This window comes from Somniosus microcephalus, chromosome 10, assembly GCF_052327205.1.
Source record: "Somniosus microcephalus isolate GS21.2 chromosome 10, FLI_Smic_1.0, whole genome shotgun sequence".
In the NCBI taxonomy this organism is placed as follows: domain Eukaryota; kingdom Metazoa; phylum Chordata; class Chondrichthyes; order Squaliformes; family Somniosidae; genus Somniosus; species Somniosus microcephalus.
Genome location: NC_140996.1, coordinates 9,802,634 through 9,827,418, shown reverse-complemented (window position 1 = coordinate 9,827,418; position 24,785 = coordinate 9,802,634). Strand labels below are relative to the sequence as shown.

At 48.8% G+C, this 24,785-nt stretch overlaps 1 protein-coding gene across 3 annotated transcripts in view; it reads left to right on the top strand.

The window, feature by feature from the left end:
* Positions 1-24,785, top strand: part of ubac2 (UBA domain containing 2) — a 313,220-nt gene that overhangs the window by 9,701 nt on the left and 278,734 nt on the right. For all 3 annotated transcript variants that reach the window (XM_085998420.1, XM_085998421.1, XM_085998419.1), the window contains exons 2-3: positions 8,709-8,836; positions 23,459-23,578. In XM_085998420.1, coding sequence (XP_085854546.1) covers positions 8,709-8,836; positions 23,459-23,578 — 248 coding nt within the window. The remainder of the gene's footprint in view (positions 1-8,708; positions 8,837-23,458; positions 23,579-24,785) is intronic.

The window sequence follows — 24,785 nt, the reverse complement described above, 5'->3', positions numbered from 1 at the left end:
CTTCCGGACTCAACTTAGAGTTCAACAATTTCAGATCATAACCTCGGCCCCTATCATATATATATTTTTTATCCGCACCTTTTGTCTGTGTCTTTTCTTCTCCCCCACATGGCAGCTGTCTTTCATTCTGCCAGCGCAATTCACACTTCATCTAGAGCCATTGTGTTTCTTAACCTGTCCCATTACCATCTCCTTTTGCCTTGAATATCTCTTAACGTCTCTTAATCTCTCCTGCCTTCTATCCTATCACAGACCTTCCCTTTTGTCCTTTCATCCCCTCCCCCCTTTCCCAGCCTCTTCACTTGCTTAAAAATCTGTTCCATTTCCTGCTTTTTTTCCAGTTCTGATGAAAGGTCATCGACCTGAAACGTTAACTTTGTTTCTCTCGTCACAGATGCTGCCCGACCTGCTGAGTGTCTCCAGCATTTTCTCTTTTTATTTTATGTAAGAAGTCACACAACACCAGGTTATAGTCCAACAGTTTTATTTGAAATCACAAGCTTTCGGAGCGCTGCTCCTTCGTCAGGTGAGCAGCGCTCCGAAAGCTTGTGATTTCAAATAAGACTGTTGGACTATAACCTGGTGTTGTGTGACTTCTTACATTTGTCCACCCCAGTCCAACTCCGGCATCTCCACACCATTTTTATTTTATATTAGAGAAGTGAGTTAATGGTCTGGAAAAGGTCAATCTGGACAACGACTCCGAACTAAATTGTGAGCGCAGGATAAGGGGGTTTCGGGTTCAAGCTACTAAACGACGCGTGTAGGGCAGGCGACTGGAAGCTTTCCTTCAAAGAGCGATTAATGTATGTAATGAGTTCCTGGATAGATCTGTGCAGGCAAAAAAACATAGAATCCTTTAAGGGAAAAACTGAGGGTAAGGAAAGAGGCATACATTAGGTACATGGACAGCAAGGGAGAGCATGATAAGGGAGAATACGAAGAGATTAGGAGAGAAGTCAAAAAAACAATTAGGAAGGCAAAGAGGAACTGAAATTAAATTATCAAGGAACATAAAACAAAATAGTAAAATATTTTACAGCCACATAAATAAAAAAAAGGAAGGTTGGGATGGGAATAGGGCCACTAAGGGATGGAGAGGATAATACCACAGGCAGCAATAGAGAGATGGCAGAGATATTAAATAATTACTTTGCTTCAGTATTTACCAGGGAGGTAGAACAGGTGGCGATGACATCGGATGATGAGATTAGTAATGGGTTAACTGCATTTAAAATAAAACGTGGAGATAAACTAAATAAACTAATGAAACTCAAAGAGGATAAAACCCCTGGTCCGGACGGATTACATCTGCGCATTTTAAAAGAATCTAGGGAAGAAATAGCAGAGGCATTGCTACACTATTTAGTAATTTGTTAGAAAAAGGTGAAGTGCCAGAGGACTGGTGGATAGCTAATGTAATAATACCTATATTTAAGAAGGGAGATAGAACGTGTCCAGGGAACTATAGGCCAGTCAGCTTAACATCGATGGTAGGAAAAATAATGGAATCCCGACTAAAGGAGAAAATAGAGGAACATCTAGGAATGAAAAATATAATAATAAATAGTCAGCCTGGATTTCAAAAGGGAAAGTTTTACTTAACCAACCACATTGAAGTTTTTGAAGAGGTAACAGAGAGACTAGACAAGGGTAAAGCAGTAGATGTAATTTATCTGGCTTTTCAAAAGGCCTTCGATAAGGTACCTCATAATAAACTAATGAATAAGGTCAGAGAATGCGGAGTCAGGGGACAAGTAGCAGAATGGATTGCTAGCTGGCTTCAAGACTGAAAGCAGAGAGTGGGGTAAAGGGTAGCTATTCACAGTGGCAGAAGGTGGGTAGTGGTGTTCCACAAGGATCAGTGCTGGGACCACTGCTGTTCACAATTTATATTAATGATTTAGACCTTGGAATCAAAAACACAATTTCTAAATTTGCGGACGACACAAAATTTGCGGGGGAAGCCAATACTGAGGAGGACTGCAACAAATTACAAGAAGACATTAATAAACTTGCAGAATGGGCATATAATTAGCAAATGAAGTTCAACACAGATAAATGTGAGATTACATTTTGATGAGAAAAATAGGAAGGTCACTTATTACTTGGAAAATAAGAATCTAAATGGGATGGAGGAACAAAGGGATCTCGGAGTACAAATACACAAATCACTAAAAGTATCGACACAGGTTAACACGGCCATAAAAAAGTAAACCAAGCACTAGGGTTTATTTCTAGAGGGGTAGAATTGAAAAGTAGTGAAGTTATGCTAAACCTGTATCGAACCTTGGTTAGACCACACTTGGAGTACTGAGTGCAGTTGTGGTCGCCATATTATAAAAAGGATATAGAGGCACTGGAGAGGGTGCAGAGAAGATTTACGAGGATGATACCAGAAATGCGAGGGTATACATATCAGGAAAGGATGAACAGGCTGGGTCTCTTTTCTCTTGAAAAATGAAGGTGGAGGGGTGACCTAATAGAGGTCTTTAACATTATGAAAGGTTTTGATAAAGTGGATACAGAGAGAATGTTTCCACTTGTGGGGAAGAGCATAACTAGAGGCCATCAATATAAGATAGTCACCAAGAAATCCAATTGGGAATTCAGGAGAAACGTCTTTACCCAGAGAGTGGTGAGAATGTGGAACTCGCTCCCACAGGGAGTGGTTGAAGCGAATAGTATCGATACATTTAAGGGGAGGGTGGACAAACATATGAGGGAGAAGGGAATAGAGGGTTATGCTGATCGAGTTAGATGAGGAAAGACGGGAGGAGGCTCGAGTGGAGCATAAACACCGGCATGGAGTGGTTGGGCCAAATGGCCTGTTTCTGTGCTGTATAGGCTATGTAATGCTCTGTAAAACAATTGGCTGCTGAAATGGGAGACCTTTAGGTGAGACGAGGAGAATTTTTTTTACGCAGCGAGTTGTTGTGATCTGGAATGCGCTGCCTGAAAGGGCAGTGGAAGCAGATTCAATAGTAACTTTCAAAAGGGGAACTGAGTAAATACTTGAGATGGGGAAATGCTTACAGGGCTGTGGGGAAAGAGCAGGGGGAGTGGGACTAATTGGAGAGCTCTTTCAAAGAGCCGGCACAGGCACGATGGGCCGAGTGGCCTCCTGCTGTGCTGTATGATCCTATGATTTAGGGCCTTTCTGGACAGATGAACAAAGATGGGTGAATGGCTTGCTTTATCTGTTACTATCTTGTGAGCAAATTGGTCTGGCGAGTCGGTTTGAAAGTTTCAAGCAGAAAATATATATAGGTGTGAAACGGGTAGAGATGTGCGAAGTACTTTGCTCAGAAAGTATTGTGATAAAATTGGAACACGCTTGTCCAAAGTTTGCTCTTTTTCTTTATTTCATTATTGGCACACTTTCTCCTAAAATATTGCTTTCCGCACATCAAAAGATTAAATTTAAAACACCAATCATCTAAATGTGGTCGAAGAACTAAGCGTCTGGGTTGGAATTTTTTTTTTTTTTTTTTTTTTTTACTGTACTTTAGTTTCATTTCAAATCTTCACTCTTCAGAGTTCCTCTTTAATTTCTGACTAATTTGGAACAGTGCTAACGTACTCACATTAAAAGTAAAAGTGCATACTTTATAAATCTGTCTTTTAGAATGTTATAATTGTTTATGGTTTACATACAGATGCAGTTGTAAGAACGTAAGAAATAGGAGTAGGAGTCGGCCCCTCAAGCCTGCTCCGCCGTTCAGTAAGATCATGGCTGATCTTCAACCTCAACTCCACCTTCCTGCCCGATCCCCATATCCCTTGATTCCCCTCGAGTCCAAAAATCTATCGATCTCTGTCTTGAATATACTCAACGACTGAGCCTCTACAACCCTCGGGGTAGAGAATTCCAAAGATTCACCACCCTCTTGAGTGAAACATAGAAACATAGAAGATAGGAGCAGGAGTAGGCCATTCGGCCCTTCGAGCCTGCTCCGCCATTCAACGAGATCATGGCTGATCATCCAAACCCTAGCACCCGGTCCCTACACCGACAGCCATCCCACCCAAGCCCTATCCCCGTAACCCCACATATTTAATCCCCCCCTAACACTAAGGGTCAATTTTTTATCATGGCCAATCAACCTAACCCGCACATCTTTGGACTGTGGGAGGAAACCGGAGCACCCGGAGGAAACCCACGCAAACACGGGGAGAATGTGCAAACTCCACACAGACAGTCACCCGAGGCCGGATTTGAACCCGGGTCCCTGGCGCTGTGAGGCAGAAATTCTTCCTCATCTCAGTCCTAAATGGTCGACTCCTAGTTCTAGACTCCCCAGCCAGAGGAAACATTTGATTAGGTGGGGTTTGCAAGAGCACGCATTAATAGATTGAGTCTGTTAGGCGTACATGTGTATACCACCATGGATGACCTTAGTTTTAGTGTCAGCTGTGGCTCAGTGGGCAGCACTTTCACCTCAGTTAGCAGTCTGTGGGTTCAAGTCCCACTCTAGAGACTTGAGCACAGAAATCTAGGCTGATGCTCCAGTGCAGTACCAAGGGAGTGCTGCACTGTCAGAGGTGCCGTCTTTCGGAGGGCACGTTAAACCGAGGCCCCGTCCGCTCTCTCAGGTGGACGTAAAAGATCCCACGGCACTATTTCGAAGAAGAGCAGGGGAGTTCTTCCCGGTGTCCTGGGCCAATATTTATCCCCTAACTAACCGGTGGAAACAGATTATCTGGTCATTATCACATTGCTGTTTCTGGGAGCTTGCTGTGCGCAAATTGGCTGCAGCGTTTCCATGTCTCTGTCAAATTTTGCCTGATAACATCCCTGTGGACGTTTTGCTACATTAAAGACACTGTATAAAAGCAAGTTGTTGTTACAAGTAATTGATAACATTTTTTGATCTCTTGGTAGACCAAAAAAAATACTAGAGTGGCGAAATTCTGGTTTTAAGAGTCGAATATATTCTATTCCCCAAATTCCATGATCTAACCATTTTTATACACTATTGCATATCAGGTAAAAACTGGGCCATACCTGAGAAATTATACTTTTTTTTGGAAAACTTTTGAATTTCCAGTGCTGGGACTGCCATCCTGCTCAGTTAGTGATCATACTTAGGATGTCTGCTCTTTTTAATTCCACCATTCCAATTTGGGGCAATGTTACTTCTGTTAACCTTTAAACTTGCCTTTTTGAATTATAGTCAACAGGAATGGGAGGAGGCCATTCAGCCCCTCCAGCCTATTCCGCCATTCAATTAGATCATGGCTGATCTGTATCTTGGTGCCATTAAGGGGAATCTAGATAAACACATGAGGGAGAAAGGAGTAGAAGGATATGCTGATAGGGTGAGATGAAGAGGGGTGGGAGGAGGCTGGTGTGGAGCAGAAACACCGGCACGGACCCTGTTGGGTCGAATGGCCTGTTTCTGTGCTGTACGTTTTATGTAATTCTATTTAATTAACTCCATCTGCCCGCCTTGGTTCCGTAACCCTTAATACCCTTACCCACCAAAAATGTGTCAAGCTCACTTTTGAAATTTTCAGTTGACCCCCAGCCTCAACAGCTTTTTGGGGGGAGAGAGTTCCAGATTTCCACCACCCTTTGTGTGAAGAAGTGCTTCCTGACATCACCCCTGAACGGCCTGGCGCTAATTTTAAGGTTCTGCCCCCTTGTTCTGGACTCCCCCCACCAGAGGAAACAGTTTCTCCATCTACCCTATCAACTCCTTGAATCATCTTAAACACCTCAATTAAATCACTTGATGAGCTAACAAAATAAAAGAGGCAATTATTCTGATAGCAAATCATAATTTCAGGTTATTTAAATGAGCAGGCGGTGTTGTACTTGTGTAGGAGTATTTATTGCTATAATGCAGCTGTTAATGATTCACCACCTAATATTATACATAAATCCTTTTATCAGCTGTTTTGATATTTAAATTTCTTGTAATTGCTGAAAGCTAGCACTTCCTTAACTTCCTTAAATTTACAGAATTATATTTCACAGGAAATGCTTTGTCACGTACAGTATTACTGTAATCCAGAGGAGTCTTGAAAAGTAATTTAGTATAACGCCGACTACATTTCCCCATTTCTGAGCCTGTGAATTATATTATTTAGGTGATAATGAGGCGTGGTGAATTGGTAGTACGTATATTCTGATATGAATTCTGCCAGAGAGAGCAGACGGGGCCTCGGCTAACATCTCATCCGAAAGACGGCACCTCCAACAGTGCAGCACCCCCCAGTACTGCACTGGAGTGTCGGTCTAGATTTTGTGCTCAAGTTTGTGGAGTGGGACTTGAACCCACGACCTTCTGACTCAGAGGCGAGAGTGCTGCCCACTGAAACCTAAATATATCTCCATTTAGTTTTGTGTGAATGAGTGGGATGGACTAATGAATTATTTTACTTTAATGGGCAGTCATTTAGTCAGTGTTAAGATATGTGATGTATATACTGTATGTTAATCTGTGTCAGCTGTGGCTCAGTGGGCAGCACTCTCGCCTCGGAGTCAGAAGGTTGTGGGTTCAAGTCCCACTCCAGAGACTTGCTCCTATTTCTTATGTTCTTAAGTTCTGACAAATGTTAAAAAAAGCACCCTATCACCTCCTTGGAATGTACTTTACATTGAAGCATTTAATTACACAGGCAGCATCAGGGCCAAGTCACACAACAAATAATGGGAATAACAACAGAAAACGCTGGAAACACTCAGCAGGTCAGGGCAGCATCGGTGGAGCGAGAAACAGAGTTAACGTTTCGGGTCGAAGACCTTTCGTCAGAACTGGAAAAAAGCAGGAAATGGAACAGGTTTAGGGGCTGGGAAAAGGGGGAGGGGGTGAAAGAACAAAAGGGAAGGTCAGTGATAGGATGGAAGGCAGGAGAGATTAAGAGACATTGAGAGACATTAAGAGATATTCAAGGCGAGAGGAGGTGGTAATGGGACAGGTTAAGGAACAAAGGATGGCTCTAGATGAAGTGTGAATTGCGCCGGCAGAATGAAGGACAGCTGCCATGTGGGAGGGGGAAAAAAGGGGCCAAACAAAAGAAGAAAATATATATGTGATAGGGGCCAGGGTTATGATCTGAAATTGTTGAACTCTATGTTGAGTCCGGAAGGCTGTAAAGTGCCTAATCGAAAGATGAGGTGCTGTTCCTCACGCTTACGCTGAGCTTCCGTGGAACAATGCAAGAGGCCGAGGACGGTGAGGTCTGAGTGGGAGTGGAGCGGTGAATTAAAGTGACAGGCCACCGGGAGCTCGGGGTCCCTGTTACGGACTGAACGGAGGTGTTCCGCAAAGCGGTCACCCAATCTACGTTTGGTCTCCCCAATGTAGAGGAGACCACATCGTGAGCAGCGAATACAGTATACTAGATTGCAAGAAGTACAAGTAAATCGCTGTTTCACCTGGAAGGGGTGTTTGGGGCCCTGGACAGTGGGAAAGGGGGAGGTATAAGGGCATGTGTTGCGGGACCGGCTGGAGGGGCTGAATGGCCTACTCCTGCTCCTATCTTCTATGTATCTCCTGCGCTTGCACGGGAAGGTGCCGAGCGAAGGGGAAGGGGTGCGGGGGGTGGTAGAGGAGTGGACCAGGGTGTCGCGGAGGGAGCGGTCCCTACGGAATGCTGAAAGGGGAAGTGAGGGGAAGATGCGACACCTCCTCCTACCTCCACCTGGACCATGACCCCACGACCGAACATCAACCCACTGTGAATAACCAGTTAATTGTCAGCTGTGGCTCAGTTAGTAGAATTCTCGCCTCGGAGTCAGAAGATTGTGGGTTCACAGTCCCACTCCAGGGACTTGAGCACAAAAATCCAGGCTGATGCTCCAGTGCAGTACTGAGGGAGCGCCGCACTGTCGGAGGTGCCGTCTTTTGGATGAGATGTTAAGCCGAGGCCCCGTCTTCTCTCTCAGGTGGACATAGAAACATAGAAGATAGGAGCAGGAGTAGGCCATTCGGCCCTTCGAGCCTGCTTCACCATTCAACGAGATCATGGCTGATCATCCAAACCCTAGCACCCGGTCCCTACACCGACAGCCATCCCACCCAAGCCCTATCCCCGTAACCTCACGTATTTAATCCCCCCTAACACTAAGGGTCAATTTTTATCATGGCCAATCAACCTAACCCGCACATCTTTGGACTGTGGGAGGAAACCGGAGCACCCGGAGGAAACCCACGCAAACATGGAGAGAATGTGCAAACTCCACACAGACAGTCACCCGAGGCCGGATTTGAACCCGGGTCCCTGGCGCTGTGAGGCAACAGTGCTAACCACTATGCCACCGCGATAAAGGATCCCATGGCGCTATTTCGAAGAAGAGCAGGGGTGTTCTCCCCGGTGTCCTGGGGCCAATATTTATCCCTCAACCAACATCGCTAAAAAAGATTATCTGGTCCTTATCACATTGCTGTTTGTGGGACCTTGTTGTGCGTAAATTGGCTGCCACGTTTCCCACATTACAACAGTGACTACACTTCAAAAAGTACTTCATTGGCTGTAAAGCACTTTGAGACATCCGGTGGTCGTGAAAGGTGCTGGAGAAATGCAAGTCTGTCTTTCTTTTCTTTACAAGCAAATACAATGAGTCACATTCACATTTTGGTTGGGGGAATTTTTATGATTAATCCTGAAAATTAGAGAAATGGGATAAAGAAAAACCTCTGCGGTCTAAATATCGTTTGCCATTTTGTAATGTTCAGTTTTCTCTTTTTATTTTAAAGATAAAGCCCCTCTATCCAAGAGTCTTATGGTGGTCCTAAGTACTTTGGCCTTTATTTTAGCCGTGCCACTTCAGCAATATCAGAAGTACTTCCTGTATAAGCTACAAGCAGTAAAACAAGATCGCGAGGTAAGTTCTGTTACGTCTTGCTTGTATAATACCTCTACTTGGGTTTATCGGTTCAGCTTAATCCATGTCTCAAAGGGTTTAAAGGGGAGATTTGATAGAGGTGTTCAAAATCATGAAGGAGAAACTGTTTCCAACTGGCAGGAGGGTCGGTAATCAGAGGACACAGATTTAAGGTAATTGGCAAAGGAACCAGAGGTGACCATGAGGATAAAAAAACAGTGATTATCTGCAGGAACATCTTTGTGGCCTTCTGCGCATGCGCATGTTATACCGGAGCCGCGCCCGATCCCCTCCTATTTACCAAGGCTGCACATGCGCAGTACCCAACAGTTGCGGCCTGCAGTGCAGTGTGGGCCACGCTTTCCTTTAGCTCCGTGGGAGAAGGTCCGTCACTGGATCCGCGCTGGCCCCTGGGGGGTGGTGGGGTGGGGGAGAAGTGAGGATCAAAAGGGGGGATAAAGAGGGAATCGGAGGGAGAGATAAGGCCGGGGGGGTAGTGGTGAGAAGGCCGGGGGAAGTGGTGAGAGACGGTTGGGAAGGGGGGGGAAGAAAGAAGGGAGGGGGGTGAGAGAAGGTCAGGAGGGGGGAGAGGAGGTTGGGAGGGGGGGAGAGGTCAGGAGGGGGAGAGGTGGGGGGGGAGAGGTCAGGAGGGGGAGAGGTCAGGAGGGGGGGGTCAGGAGGGGGGGAGAGGTCAGGAGGGGGGAGAGGAGGGAGGGGGGGGAGAGGGGGGAGAGGAGGTCGGGAAGGGGGGGAGGAGGTCGGGAAGGGGGGGAGGAGGTCGGGAAGGGGGGGAGGAGGTCGGGAGGGGGGGCGAGGAGGTCGCGGGGGGAGAGGTGGTCGGGAGGGGGGGGAGAGGAGGTCGGGGGGGGGAGGTGGTCGGGAGGGGGGGAGAGGAGGTCGGGGGGGGGGAGAGGAGGTCGGGAGGGGGGGAGAGAAGAGGTCAGGAGGGGGAGAGGTCAGGAGGGGGAGAGGTCAGGAGGGGGGGAGAGGAGGTCGGGAGGGGGGGGAGAGGAGGTCGGGAGGGGGGGCGAGAGAGGAGGTCGGGGGGGAGAGGAGGTCGGGGGGGGGAGAGGAGGTCGGGAGAGGAGGTCAGGGGGGGTGGAGAGGAGGTCGGGAGGGGGGGAGAGGAGGTCGGGAGGGGGGGGAGAGGAGGTCGGGAGGGGGGGGAGAGGAGGTCGGGAGGGGGGGAGAGGAGGTCGGGGGAGAGAGAGGAGGTCGGGAGGGGGGGAGAGGAGGTCGGGGGGTGGAGAGGAGGTCGGGAGAGGAGGTCGGGGGGGGTGGAGAGGAGGTCGGGGGGGGGAGGAGGTCGGGAGGGCGAGGAGGTCGGGGGGGGGAGAGGAGGTCGCGGGGGGGAGAGGAGGTCGGGGGGTGGGAGAGAAGGTCGGGGTGGGAGAGGAGGGCGGGAAGGGGGGGAGAGGAGGGCGGGAAGGGGGGAGAGGAGGGCGGGAAGGGGGGGAGAGGAGGGCGGGGAGGGGGGGGAGAGGAGGTCGGGAAGGGGGCGAGGAGGTCGGGAGGGGGTGGCGAGGAGGTCGGGAGGGGGGGCGAGGAGGTCGGGAGGGGGGGCGAGGAGGTCGGGAGGGGGGAGAGGAGGTCGGGAGGGGAGGGAGAGGAGGTCGGGAGGGGGGCGGAAGAGGAGGTCGGGGGGGGGGAGAGGAGGTCGGGGGGGGAGGAGGTGGGGGGGGAGAGGAGGTCGGGAGGGGGGGGAGAGGAGGTCGGGAGGGGCGGGAGAGGAGGTCGGGAGGGGGAGAGGAGGGCGGGAGTGGGGAGAGGAGGGCGGAAACTGGGTGTGGGCGAGAAAGACAGGAACTCGGGGTGGGGGAGAGGAGGTCAGGCGGGGGGAAGGATCACAGAGAGGACAGTGGGGATGGAGGCACAGCGTGATCCAGGCCTAGGGCGGTGGGGGGAAATGAGAGCGAGAACGTGGTCCAGCTGGTAAGATGGATCACGTTTGGAAGTCATGACACTTACTATTCACTTCATACCCAATAAACCTGTTAACAATCCGTAACCCCCACACATTGGGGGTAGAAGGTCAGGAACTCGGTGGCGGGGGGGAGGTAGGAACTTGGGCAGGGGGAGGAGGTCAGGAACTCGGTGGCGGGGGGGAGGTAGGAACTTGGGCAGGGGGTGGAGGTCAGGAACTCGGTGGGAGGGAGGAGGTCTTAACCCGCGAGGGTGAGCCCTGTTCTATGTGAGCTGTGTTCTGTCTGGAGCCTGACAGTCAGAATGGCTCCAATTACACTTTGGAAAGTAACCGATTACGTAGGCAGGCAGGATCTAATTACACATTCCAGAGAAACTGCTGGGTGTGTCTTGTCCTCCAAGGAGACCAATCAGAAATCAGGTCTTGTCATCCAAGGGGACCAATCAGAACTTTGGTGTTGCAAATAAACGTGTCCATAAAAAAAATGACGCAGCGAGTTGCTGTGATCTGGAATGCGCCGCCTGAAAGGGCGGTGGAAGCAGATTGAATAGTAACTTTCAAAAGGGAATTGGAGAAATACTTGAAAAGGAAACATTTGCTCTGGGGAAAGAGCAGGGGGAGTGGGACTAATTGGAGAGCTCTTTCAAAGAGCCGGCACAGCACGATGGGCCGAATGGCCTCCTTCTGTGCTCTATCATTCTATGGTTCTCTGAAATGTTGAATATGAATGTACTTTCATTTGTTAAAAATAAGAATAATTATTTAATAAATTATTCAGAAGTAACCATTTAGCAAAAATGCCGTTGAAACATGATGACTGACTTCAATTAGAAAGCCTTATGATTGATGCTGAAATAAAAAATTTTAACTATAAAAGGTGAAAATAAGTGTTTGTACTCTTATCACGCTCAGTCATCGTCACTTAACGTGAGATAAACAGCCTCCCTCAAAGCTGTGACATCCTGCCAATGTGTCACTTGAGGCTTGCAATTCACAGCATACACTCCATGGGAAAGTATGAGAAAGGCTACATATTAATTGAGATATTTAACTTGCAGCATAACATGCAAATTTTTTGATCATCAAACCCTAAAAGTGGAATACAACCCGTAACTCAATCATGTGTATTTACTATCTTATGTACAAGCTACTAAAAAGGATTGATTTAAAAAAAACAAATTGGAGCATGTTGTACGACAGTGTGACGTTAAGGCAGTATGAGGAGCCTTGGGATCCAACTTTATATCCTTTTTAAAAACATTTATTCATTCCTGGGCTGTGGGCGTCGCTGGCAAGGCCAGCATTTATTCCCCATCCCTAGTTGTCCTCGAGAAGGTGGTGGTGAGCCGATTTCTTGAACCGCTGCAGTCCGTGTGGTGAAGGTGCTCCCACAGTGCTGTTAGGGAGGGAGTTCCAGGATTTTGACCCAGCGACAATGAAGGATCGGCGATATACTTCTAAGTCAGGATGGTGTGTGACTTGGAGGGGAACTTGCAGGTGGTGGTGTTCCCGTGCGCCTGCTGCCCTTGTCCTTCTAGGTGGAAGAGGTGGCGGTTTGGGAGGTGCTGCCGAAGAAGCCTTGGCGAGTTGCTGCAGTGCATCTTGTAGATGGTGCACACTGCAGCCACGGTGCGCCGGTGGTGGAGGGAGTGAATGTTTAAGGTGGTGGATGGGGTGCCAATCAAGCGGGCTGCTTTGTCCTGGATGATGTCGAGCTTCTTGAGTGTTGTTGGAGCTGCACTCATCCAGGCAAGTGGAGAGTATTCCATCACACTCCTGACTTGTGCCTTGTAGATGGTGGAAAGGCTTTGGGGAGTCAGGAGGTGAGACACTCGCAGCAGAATATCCAGCCTCTGACCTGCTCTAGTTTCTGGTCAATGGTGACCCCCAGGATGTTGATGGTGGGCGATTCAGCGATGGTAATGCCGTTGAATGTCATGGGGAGGTGGTTAGACTCTCGCTTGTTGGAGATAGTCATTGCCTGGCACTTGTGTGGCGCGAATGTTACCTGCCACTTATCGGCCCATGGACAGGCTGATGACACATTACTTTTTTGTAATTTTGTTATTTTTTGTCTGATAAAGCTCCTGTGAAGCACCTTAGGACATTTTCCTACGTTAAAGGAGCTACATAAATGCAAGTTATTGTTGTTTAGTTAGAAGGTTGATGGTTAAAGTCCCACTCCAGACACTTGAGTGCATAATCTACACTGACACTCCTCCTACAGTACTGAGGGAGTGCGGCATTGTCGGAGGTGCCAACTCTCGGATGAGGCATCAAACCAAGGCCCGGTCTGCCCTCTCAGATAGATGTAAAAGATCCCATGACACTATTTCAAAGAGGAGCAGGGAGGTTCTCCCCAGTGTCCTGGCCAATATTTATCCCTCAACCAACATCACTAAAACAGATTATCCCATTGCTGTTTGTGGGAGCTTGCTGTGCACAAATTGGCTGCTATGTTTCCTATATTACAGCAGTGACTATACTTCAAAAATACTTCATTGGCAGTAAAGCACTTTGGGACATCGCGAAAGACGCTATATAAATGCAAGTCTTTCTTACTATAACTAAATGTAGCCAAAAATAAATAATTTGGTTTTGTCGTGTTTGGCCTAGGAGCAGGAGTTGGCCATACGGCCCCTCGAGCCTGCCCCGCCATTCAATAAGATCATGGCTGATCTTCAATCTCAACTCCACTTTCCCACCTGATCCCCATATCCCTTGATTCCCCTAGAGTCCAAAAATCTATCTATCTCAGCCTTGAATATACTCAACGACTCAGTATCCACAGCCCTCTGGGGTAGAGAATTCCAAAGATTCACAACCCTCTGAGTGAAGAAATTCCTCCTCATCTCAGTCCCAAATGGCCGACCCCTTATCCTGAGACTGTGACCCCTAGTTCTAGACTCCCCAGCCAGGGGAAACAACCTCTCAGCATCTACCCTGTCAATCCCCCTCAGAATCTTGTATGTCTCATTCTTCTAAACTCCAGAGAGTATAGTCCCAACCTTCTCAGTCTCTCTCCATAGGACATTCCTCTCATCCTCGGAATTAATCTAGTGAACCTTCGTTGCACCACCTTAAAGGCAAGTATATCCTTCCACAGCCAAACTTCCTCTAAGGTTGCCCCCCTGCCCTAGCCCTGAATTCACATCTTACTTCAGTTTCTCTCCGATCTCCCCTCATGGCCTCTCCGTGCTCATCTTGTCCATGAGACCCACCTCCTGCTCCCTCAATCCTATTCCCACCAAACTGCTGACCACCCAACTTCCTTTTCTGGCTCCCATGTTAGCTGACGTTGTTAACAGTTCTCTCTCCTCAGGTACTGTCCCACTCCCCCTCAAATCTGCCGTCATCACCCCGCTCATCAAAAAACCAACCCTTGACCTCTCCGACCTTGCAACCTCCCTTTCCTCTCCAAACTCTTTGAACGTGGTGTCACCTCCCAAATCTGTGCCAATCTTTCCAGCAATTCCATGTTTGAATCCCTCCAATCAGGTTTCGGCCCTTGTCACTGTACCGAAACGGCTCTTATCAAAGTCACAAATGACATCCTTTGTGACTGTGACAAAGGTAAACTATCCCTCCTCGTCGTCCTTGACTTGTCTGCAGCCTTTGACGCAGTTCATCACTCCATCCTTCTCCAACACCTCTCCACCGTCGTCCAGCTGGGTGGGACTGCACTCGCCTGGTTCCATCCTTATCTATCTAATTGTAGTCAGAGAATCACCTGCAACGGCTTCTCTTCCTGCTCCCGCATCGTTACCTCTGGTGTCCCCCTAGGATCTATCCTTGGCCCCTCCTATTTCTCATCTACATGCTGCCCCTTGGCGACATCATCCGAAAACACAGCGTCAGTTTCCACATGTACGCTGACGACACCCAGCTCTACCTCACCACCTCTTCTCTCGACCCCTCCACGATCTCTAAATTGTCAGACTGCTTGTCCGACATACAGTTCTGGATGAGCAGAAATTTTCTCCAATTAAATATTGGGAAGACCGAAGCCATTGTTTTCGGTCCCCGCCACAAACTCCGTTCCCGAGCCACTGGCTCCATCCCTCTCCCTAACATCTGTCTGAGGCTGAACCACACTGTTCACAACCTTGGTGTCATATTTGACCCTGAAATGAGCTTTTGACCACATATCCGCAGCAAACTAAGACCGCCTATTTCCACCTCCGTAACATCGCCCGTCTCTGCCCCTGCCTCAGCCCATCTGCTGCTGACACCCTCATCCATGCCTTTGTTACCTCTAGACTTGACTATTCCAACGCACCCCTGGCCGGCCTCCCACATTCCACCCTAAGTAAACTTGAGGTCATCCAAAACTCAGCTGCCCGTGTCCTAACTCGCACCAAGTCCCGTTCGCCCATCACCCCTGTGCTCGCTGACCTACATTGGCTCCCGGTTAAGCAACGCCTCGATTTCAAAATTCTCATCCTTGTTTTCAAATTCCTCCATGGCCTCACCCCTCCCTATCTCTGTAATCTCCTCCAGCCCCACAACCTCCCAAGATATCTGCGCTCCTCTAATTCTGCCCTCTTGAACATCCCTGATTATAATCGCTCCACCATTGGCGGCCGTGCCTTCTATTGCCTGGGCCCTAAGCTCTGGAATTCCCTCCCTAAACCTCTCCACCTCGCTCCCTCTCTTTCCTCCTTTAAGACGCTCCTTAAAACCTCCCTCTTTGACCAAGCTTTTGGTCACCTGCCCTAATTTCTCCTTATGTGGCTCGGTGTCAAATTTTTTGTCTTAAAATACTCCTGTGAAGCGCCTTGGGACGTTTTACTACGTTAAAGGTGCCATTTAAATACACTGTCAAATTTCCCCATTTACTCTTAACTGTCAAAATGACTTAAGATCCCTAGTATTTGAAACCTTTGTCAGTGAGATCAATCTGTCTGAATCAACTTCATCTTTTTCAGAAGTTTGGAAACACAGGTCATCGTTTTTGATAAGAACAAGCCTCAATTCTTCAATTTTTACTCACGTTAAAAATTAAAACAACTTCCCCAATCTTGGCTGGGTATCTGGTTGAATTGTTTCCCTGACGTGAAAGTGGGAGTGTAAAGGCGTGGCTGGACTCTTAGTGATGAGTTACAAAGGTCGCTTGCACACCGTGTTCTCCAGTGATTGGTGTGGGGTGTGGAGCCTGAGGAGTGAAGGAAATAACGACAAATTTCAGCAAAGCCTACATAGATCATTTGAATTCTCATGCCTCGTGCACGTCTCAAACACAAAATTACACAGAATGAACAGCACAGCAACAGGCCATTCGGCCCAACTGGTTCATGCTCCACACGAGCCTCCTCCCACCACTCTTCATCTCACCCTATCAGCATATCCCTCAAACGCACAACTCATGAATGTGTGACCTCGGTGGAATGATATCTGAAAAGCTTCACACCTCAGAGTTTTTAAAAAAATGCCGTGATTGGGTCAAAAATGATTTTTTTGTTGAAGGTGTTAGATGAAGTAAATAAGAGTGGGAGGATGCTGGTGTGGCCTGGCCTGACCCATTGGCTTGTTTCAGTGCTGTACATTCTATGTAATTCTATCCAGTTCTGGTCTCTTGCGCATCCCCGATTTCCTTCACCCCAGCATTGGCGGCCGTGCCTTCTGTTGCCCGGGCCCTAAGCTCTGGAATTCCCTGCCTAAACCTCTCCGCCTCTCTACCTCTCTCTCCTCCTTTAAGACGCTCCTTAAAACCTACCGCTTCGACCTGTCCCTAATATCTCCTTCTGTGGCTCGGTGTCAAATTTTGTCTGACAATCGCTCCTGTGAAGCGCCTTGGGACGTTTTGCTACGTTAAAGGCGCTGCATAAATGCAAGTTGTTGCAGTTGTTAATAGGCTGGTTCAAAACTAAAATAGGTCAAGGTTACTTTCCTTACCAGAAATGTCGATCCAGTTCCTCTCAGTTATATCGAAGGTTTTGCGTTCGTCGTTGTTGGCAGTTATTCCCAGTGGTATTTTATCAACGCATTAAAATAATTTCCACAGTTTACTTTGTCTGTTTTTCGTGGGCTGAATGGCCTGTTTCTGTGCTGTAACTTCTATGAATGTCAAATAACCAGTATCTGGTAAGTTAACCATACTGATCAGCTCAAGTATCGCACTGGCTAAAAGCAAAGCGATCCAAAGCTGTCATTAGACAGCGGGGGGAGATTCCAATCAGCAATGAGTACCATAAAACTACCCAACCAATTTCCCCAATTTGTTTCCACATCCACAACCAGCAACTGTCACAAGACAGACCAATTTACACCAAAATTTGGCCCGTATTTTCCGATCGGAGGCTTCCTGCGTGTGGAGGCCTCTGATCTGGAAAAAATCTTACGCCCTTACCTGAGGACTCCCGAGGTCCGGCCATTTCCGCTCCTGGGCCTCTCCATGACCAAGTGCGCAGAGGCCCAGGTATCCCAGAGGGCGCAGGCGGTTCGCAAGCGTCCCTGGGATCACGTGGGCCATGGGGAACCAATGGGAGAAGGGAAACCCCCCTTCATACTTTTGACAGACCTATCAAAAGTATGAATGGAAATCACTCCAAAAACACATCAAAACATTTTTAAAAATCACATTTTTAAAATGAGTTAAAATTACATTAAATTAAATATTTTAAACATTTAACTTTTTGAAAAAAAAATTAAGGTTTTTTACAGGGCTAAAAATAAACACCTTTTTTAAAAGTATTATAAAATTATAAATGAGTGGAAAAAAATTGTTCTTTTTTACTTTTTTCAACTCTTATTCTGGTAACAGCAGGCCTTACGCTGCTTTTACCAGGCGTAAGATTTCTAAGGGTTTTCAGCGGGCGGAGGTTGTGCAGAAAGCGGAACTCTCCCCTCGCAGAGGCCCTTCTCCAGGGCAGGCGGAGGATCTGTCAAGAGGATTCTTCACAGATCGGAAAGGCCGGTTTTCAGCGCATGCACTTCGCAGGCACTTGCGAGGTCCCTACGGGTGAGGACACAGCCCGTACACACCCGTAGGGATTGGAAAATACGGGCCATTATCTTTTTCTCCACACTGTTTTTGGCCACTACTTTCTTCCTTCACTCAGCCCAGTGAGCACCACGACAAACACGAACAATTGAAACAATTCTGAAAGGGGAAAAAACCCGCTGAACTTGTCCATAAAATGTGGTTATTTCAGGCGAGGCATTTCTGCACAAAGTATTCCTGATATAACCTTGCTGTACTCCTGCTGCCTTGAGTTGGAAGCTGGCCCTGGAACTTGTGCTGGAGATGTCTAACTGCAGTGAACACATTCTGTGTGTGTGTGAAAGAGAGCTGCTTCATGCGAATTGTATTTTGTACTACACGCCTTTTCAAACTGCTGTAGGAATAGGCGTATTCCTAACAAATAACGGAGCTTGACTCGGAAGGACAACAAACAGGACTTTAATGTTGGATTAGATGAAGTACAGCAAACAACGTAGATCGACGCAGGAGAGTCGTGGAACAGGTCTTTCCCCAGTGGGGACGCCACGAGGACTGACTAGGCAGTCCGGAGGTTTGCGCGATGATGTCATCGCGTTTGTGTCGTGACGTCATCGCGTTGCTCGCGTTTTCCCGCGCTCGGGGCGTCACGTGACTTGCGACGTGACGTCATCGCGTTTGCCCACGCTTGGGGCGGTCACGTGAATTGCGTGATGACGTTATCACGTTTACCCGGCACCCGGCATTGGAGCTGGCCGTTGTGGCCGAAGTCGCGGGAGCGGGAGGCCGAGCTGGGCCGGCGATTGCCGCGGGAGAAACATAGAAGATAGGAGCAGGAGTAGGCCATTCGGCCCTTCGAGCCTGCTCCGCCATTCAATGAGATCATGGCTGATCATCCAATTTCAGTACCCTGTCCCTGCCTTCTCCCCATATCCCTTGATCCCTTTAGCCTCAAGAAATATATCCAACTCTTTCTTGAATATATTTAATGAACTGGCCTCCACCTCCCTCTGTGGCAGAGAATTCCACAGGTTCACCACTCTCTGGGTGAAGAAATTCCTCCTCATTTCAGTCCTGAATGGCTTACCACTTATCCTTAGACTATGACCCCTGGTTCTGGACTCCCCGGCCATCAGAAACATCCCTCCTGCATCTAGTCTGTCCAGGCCTGACAGAATTTTATAGGTTTCGATGAGATCCCCTCTCAATCTTCTAAACTCCAGTGAGTATAAGCCCAATCGACACAATCTCTCCTCATACGTCATTCCTGCCATCCCAGGTATCAGCCTGGTGAATCTTCGCTGCACTCCCTCCATGGCAAGAACGTCCTTCCTCAGATAAGGTGACCAAAACTGCACACAATACTCAAGGTGCGGTCTCACCAAGGCCCTGTACAACTGTAGCAAGACATCCTTGTTCCTGTACTCGAACCCTCTTGCTACGAAGGCCAACATACCATTTGCCTTCTTAACTGCCTGCTGCACCTGCATGCTTACCTTCAGCGACTGGTGCACAAGAACACCCAGGTCTCTTTGCACTTCCTCTTCTCTCAATCTATTGCCATTCAAATAATCTGCCTTCCTGTTTTTGCCACCAAAGTGGATAACCTCACATTTATCCACATTATAGTGCATTTGCCATGTTTCTGCCCAATTACCCAACCTGTCCAAATCGTACTGGAGTTTCACGACATCCTCCTCACAGCTTACTCTCCCACCCAGCTTTGTGTCATCTGCAAATTTGGAGATACTACATCCAATTCCCTCGTCCAGATCATTGATATATATTGTACCCCACTAGTCACTGCCTGCCACTCGGAAAACGACCCGTTTATTCCAACTCTTTGCTTTCTGTCCGCCAACCAGTTCTCTATCCAAGTCAATACCTTGCCCCCAATCCCATGTGCCTAATTTTGCACGCTAATCTCTTATGTGGGACCTTATCGAAAGCCTTCTGAAAGTCCAAATACACCACATCCACTGGTTCTCCCTTATCTATTTTACCAGTTACATCCTCAAAAAATTCCAGTAGATTAGTCAAGCATGATTTACCTTTTGTAAATCCATGTTGACTTTGTCCGATCCTGTCACTGCTTTCCAAGTGCTCTGCTATTACATCTTTTATAATAGACTCTAGCATTTTCCCCACTACCGATGTCAGGCTTACCGGTCTATAATTCCCCGCTTTTTCTCTACCACCTTTTTTGAATAGTGGGGTAACATTAGCTACCCTCCAATCCATGGGTACCGTTCCAGAGTCTATCGAGTTCTGGCAGATGACCAGCAATGCACCAACTATCTCTAGGGCCACTTGCTTAAGTACCCTGGGATGTAGACCATCAGGCCCTGGGGATTTATCAGCCTTCAGGCCCTGGGGATTTATCAGCCTTCAGTCCCATCAATTTTCCTAACACCATTTCCCTACAAATACTGATTTCTTTCAGTTCCTCCCTTTCATCAGACCCTATGTTCCCCGACATCTCTGGGAGGTTATTTGTGTCCTCCTTTGTGAAGACAGAACCAAAGTATGCATTTAGTTGGTCTGCCATTTCCTTGTTTCCCATTATAAATTCCCCTGATTCTGACTGTAAGGGACCTACGCTTGACTTCACCAATCTTTTTCTCTTCACATATCTATAAAAGCTTTTACAGTCAATTTTTATGTTCCCTGCTAGCTGACTCTCATACTCTATTTTCCCTTTCTTAATTAATCCCTTTGTCCTCCTTTGTTGACTCCTAAACTGCTCCCAATCCTCAGGATTATTGCTTTTTCTAGTCAATTTATAGGAGCGGGAGGCCGAGCTGAGCCGGCTCGCGTTTACCCACGTCATCGTGTTAGGTCGCGTTCTTAAAGGGGCAACGCCCCGTACAGGTAAACTATATATATATACATCGTTAAGTTAAAGGGAATTATGTATAATAAGTAAGGGACACTCGGTGGTACCGCTACACTGCAACATATTATGTGACGAGATCAGCCATGATCTAATTGAATGGCGGAACAGGCTCGAGGGCCTGAATGGCCTCCTGTCCCTATGACAAAAAGAAAGAACTTGCATTTATATAGCGCCTTTCATCACCACAGGACGTCTGTAAGCCCTTTACAGCCAGTGAAGTACTTTTGGAGTGCAGTCACTGTTGTAATGTGGGAAACGCGGCAGCCATTTGCACACAGCAAGCTCCCTCAAACAGCAACGTGATAAATGACCGGATAATCTGTTTTAGTGATGTTGATTGAGGGATAAATATTGGCCCCAGGACACCGGGGAGAACTCCCCTGCTCCTCTTCGAAATAGTGGCGCGGGGTGCTCGTTTCAACATCTCATCCAAAAGACGGCACCTCCGACAGTGCAGCACTCCCTCAGTACTGCACTGAGAGTGTCGGCCTAGATTATGTGTTCAAGTTCCACAACCTTCTGACTCGGGCGAGAGTGCAACCCACTGAGCCACGGCTAACACCGTTCCTTATGACAAAAAGGTGGAAAATTTCCATTAAAAATTTCCCAACACAAGTACGAGGAGAAACATCCAACTCAAGCCAGCGGGTATATGCAGGGAATACTTTGTGCAGAAATAGCTCCAGTGCTTTTATACAGTTTAAGTCAATAAATAAAAATTGTGAGTCACGGGCGATCAGGAAGATTCCATTTTGAGTCGAATGCCCAATTTTCGGGAATCGGATGTGCTCTTCTCAGATTTGGATTGGGACTTTGGGGCATGTTGCTGGAGCAGAGTAGAGGGAACTTTTCTGTGGAACCAACAGTGCTATATCCTGGCAGTGGGTGGCTGAATTTAAAAGCGTTCCTTTCACCAGCAACGCCTGTCACTTGAATGAGTATAAAAATTCTTCCAAAATATGATTGGCAAATGATGAGAACATTAAAGACCCCCTGGAAAATCCCCCAAATATTGCCTGGTGAAGAGAATGATTCGCACCTGGAAAAATGAGTACAAAAGTAGAAAAACACACAAAAATTGACGGGCTGGAAAAGACCAGCGAATCCATCAAGGCTGCACAACACGCATGATGGCCAGAGCATCGTGACTGGACACTTTGTCCCTTCCACCCCTTCTGCCCCTTTCCTCCCTCTTCTCCACCTCCCCCCCTCTTCTCCCCTCCCTCCCCCCTCTTCTACCCTCCCCTCCCCTCCCTCCCTCCCTCCCTCTTCTCCCTCCTCCCTCCTCTACTCCCCTCCCTCCCTCCCTCTTCTCCCCTCCCTCCCTCCCTCTTCTCCCCTCCCTCCCTCTTCTCCCCTCCCTCCCCCCCTCTCCCCCCTCCCCCCTCTCCCCTCTCCCCCCTCCCCCCCTCTCCCCCTCCCCCCCTCTCCCTCTCCCCTCCCTCCCCCCCTCTCCCTCTCCCTCTCCCCCCCCTCTCCCTCTCCCCTCCCTCCCTCTCCCCTCCCTCCTCTCCCCTCCCTCCCTCTCCCCTCCCTCCCCCTCCCCTCCCTCCCTCTCCCCTCCCTCCCTCTCCCCTCCCTCCCTCTCCCCTCCCTCCCTCTCCCCTCCCTCCCTCTCCCCTCCCTCCCTCTCCCCTCCATCCCTCTCCCCTCCCTCCCTCTCCCCTCCCCTCCCTCCCTCTCCCCTCCCTCCCTCTCCCCTCCCTCCCTCTCCCCTCCCTCCCTCTCCCCTCCCTCCCTCTCCCCTCCCCTCCCTCTCCACTCCCCCTCCCTCTCCACTCCCCTCCCCTCCCTTTCCACTCCCTCTCCCCTCCCTCTCCCCTCCCTCTCCCCTCCCTCCCTCTCCTCTCCCCTCCCTCCCTCTCCCCTCCCTCTCCTCTCCCCTCCCTCCCTCTCCCCTCCCTCCCTCTCCCCTCCCTCCCTCTCCCCTCCCTCCCTCTCCCCTCTCTCCCCTCCCTCCCTCTCCCCTCCCTCCCTCTCCCCTCCCTCCCTCTCCCCTTCCTCCCTCTCCCCTTCCTCCCTCTCCCCTCCCTCCCTCTCCCCTCCCTCCCTCTCCCCTCCCCCCTCCCTCCCTCCCCCCCTCCCCCCTCCCTCCCTCTCCCCTTCCTCCCTCTCCCCTTCCTCCCTCTCCCCTTCCTCCCTCTCCCCTCCCTCCCTCCCTCTCCCCTCCCTCCCTCCCTCTCCCCTCCCTCCCTCCCTCTCCCCTCCCTCCCTCTCCCCTCCCTCCCTCCCCCCTCCCTCCCTCCCTCTCCCCTCCCTCCCTCCCCCCTCCCTCCCTCCCTCCCTCCCTCTCCCCTCCCTCCCTCCCTCTCCCCTCCCTCCCTCTCCCCTCCCTCCCTCCCTCTCCCCTCCCTCCCTCTCCCCTCCCTCCCTCCCTCCTCCCCCTCTCCCCCTCCCTCTCCCCCTCCCCCTCCCCCTCCCCTCCCCCTCCCCCTCCCCCTCCCCTCCCCCTCCCCCTCCCTCTCCTCTCCCCTCCCTCCCTCCCCTCTCCCTCCTCCCTCCCCTCTCCCTCCTCCCCCTCTCCCTCCCGCCCCTCCCCCCTCTCCCTCCCGCCCCTCCCCCCTCTCCCTCCCTCCTCCCTCCCTCCTCCCTCCTCCCTCCCTCCCTCCCCCTTCTACCCCCTCCCCGCCCACCCACCCACAGCCATGTAATCCCCTGGGAGAGGCAAAAAACAAGAGAAAAAACCCAGAGTCAATAAGGGAACAATTATTTTGGAGAATTCCTCTCCGACCCCCTCAGGCGATCGAAACCAGTCCAGGTGGTCTCACGGAGCAGGTGTTATTTGTACAGACACTGACTGTCTATGCTCCTATTCTTGTACAGAGTTACAGTTTTGAATTTGTGATTTTTGATCTCTTTCAGATATGGAGAATGATCTCTGCTAGGATTGTTTGCCTCGACCTCAAAGACTTATTCTGCAGTTGCCTTCTTATCTACAATTTTAGAATTTTTGAAAGAAGATATGGTAGCCGAAAATTTTCAGTATGTCTCATTTATTGAATATTTTACCCTTTAGTTATATTTGTGCCTTCAGCATAAACTAGAATGACTTGTATCTTGCCTTGCTCCCTCGTTCTGAAACTTTGATAGAATTGCACCCTCTGCAAACTTCAGTGCATCCAAAACTCGGCTGCCCGTGTCCTAACTCGCACCAAGTCCTGTTCACCCGTCACCCCTGTGCTCGTTGGCCTACATTTGGCTCCCGGTCTGGCAAAGCCTCGATTTTAAAATTCTCAACCTTGTTTTCAAATCGCTCCATGACCTCACCCCTCCCTATCTCTGTAACCTCCTCCAGCCCTACAACCCTCCCAGATCTCTGCACTCTTCCAATTCTGGCCTCTTGACCACCGCCGATTTTAATCGCCCCACTATTGGTGGCCATGCCTTCAGCTGCCAAGGCCCTACGCCCTGGACTTGCCTTCCTTAAACCCCTCTACCTCTCTCTCCTCCTTAAAGACACTCCTTAAAACTGACCTCTGACATCTGTCCTAATATCTCCTCAAGTGACTCGGTGTGACATTTTTGTCTGATAACGCTCCTGTAAAGAGCCTCGGGATGTTTTGGTGCGTTAAAAGCGCTATGTAAATGCAAGTTGTTATTTCTGATTCACAGAAGCTAGGAGATGTTAGCCACTGACTGGAAATGTCATACTGTAGGATGTGTTCTGAGGTTGGGGTTTGGGTACATTGTTGGGGTGGAATGGAATGGAGAGAGTTATTCATGACCAGAGAGAGCTTAAAAAAGAAAATGTTCCATCACTTCAAGTTGCTGAAATTAAATGCCTCGGGCTTTATAACAAACAGTGCACTGAAAACATTATAATCCTACACATTATGTTGTTTCATGCTCAAAAGACATTTGAACAGACTTTTAACGAGACGTGGAGAATATATGAAAACTGTAAAACATCAAAAATAGTACAAGAGGAAACAGTGACCCAGAAGTTTCGTATTGAAAATGTTAAAACAGGAAACAGATCAGAAACATTTAGCAGCAAACTGACCCTGATTACTCACCTGTTGAGTCAGTTAGCTTATGTTAATTCACTAAAAAATGTATCCTTTGCATGTCTCCCCTCTCCCAAATTCAGACTTCTTGGTTTATTGCACATAAGTGAAAAGTAGGTAAATCTATAAGTAAAAATATCGGGTTTTTTTCAAATTTCCTTTCACGTAAATTGTGTTCTGTG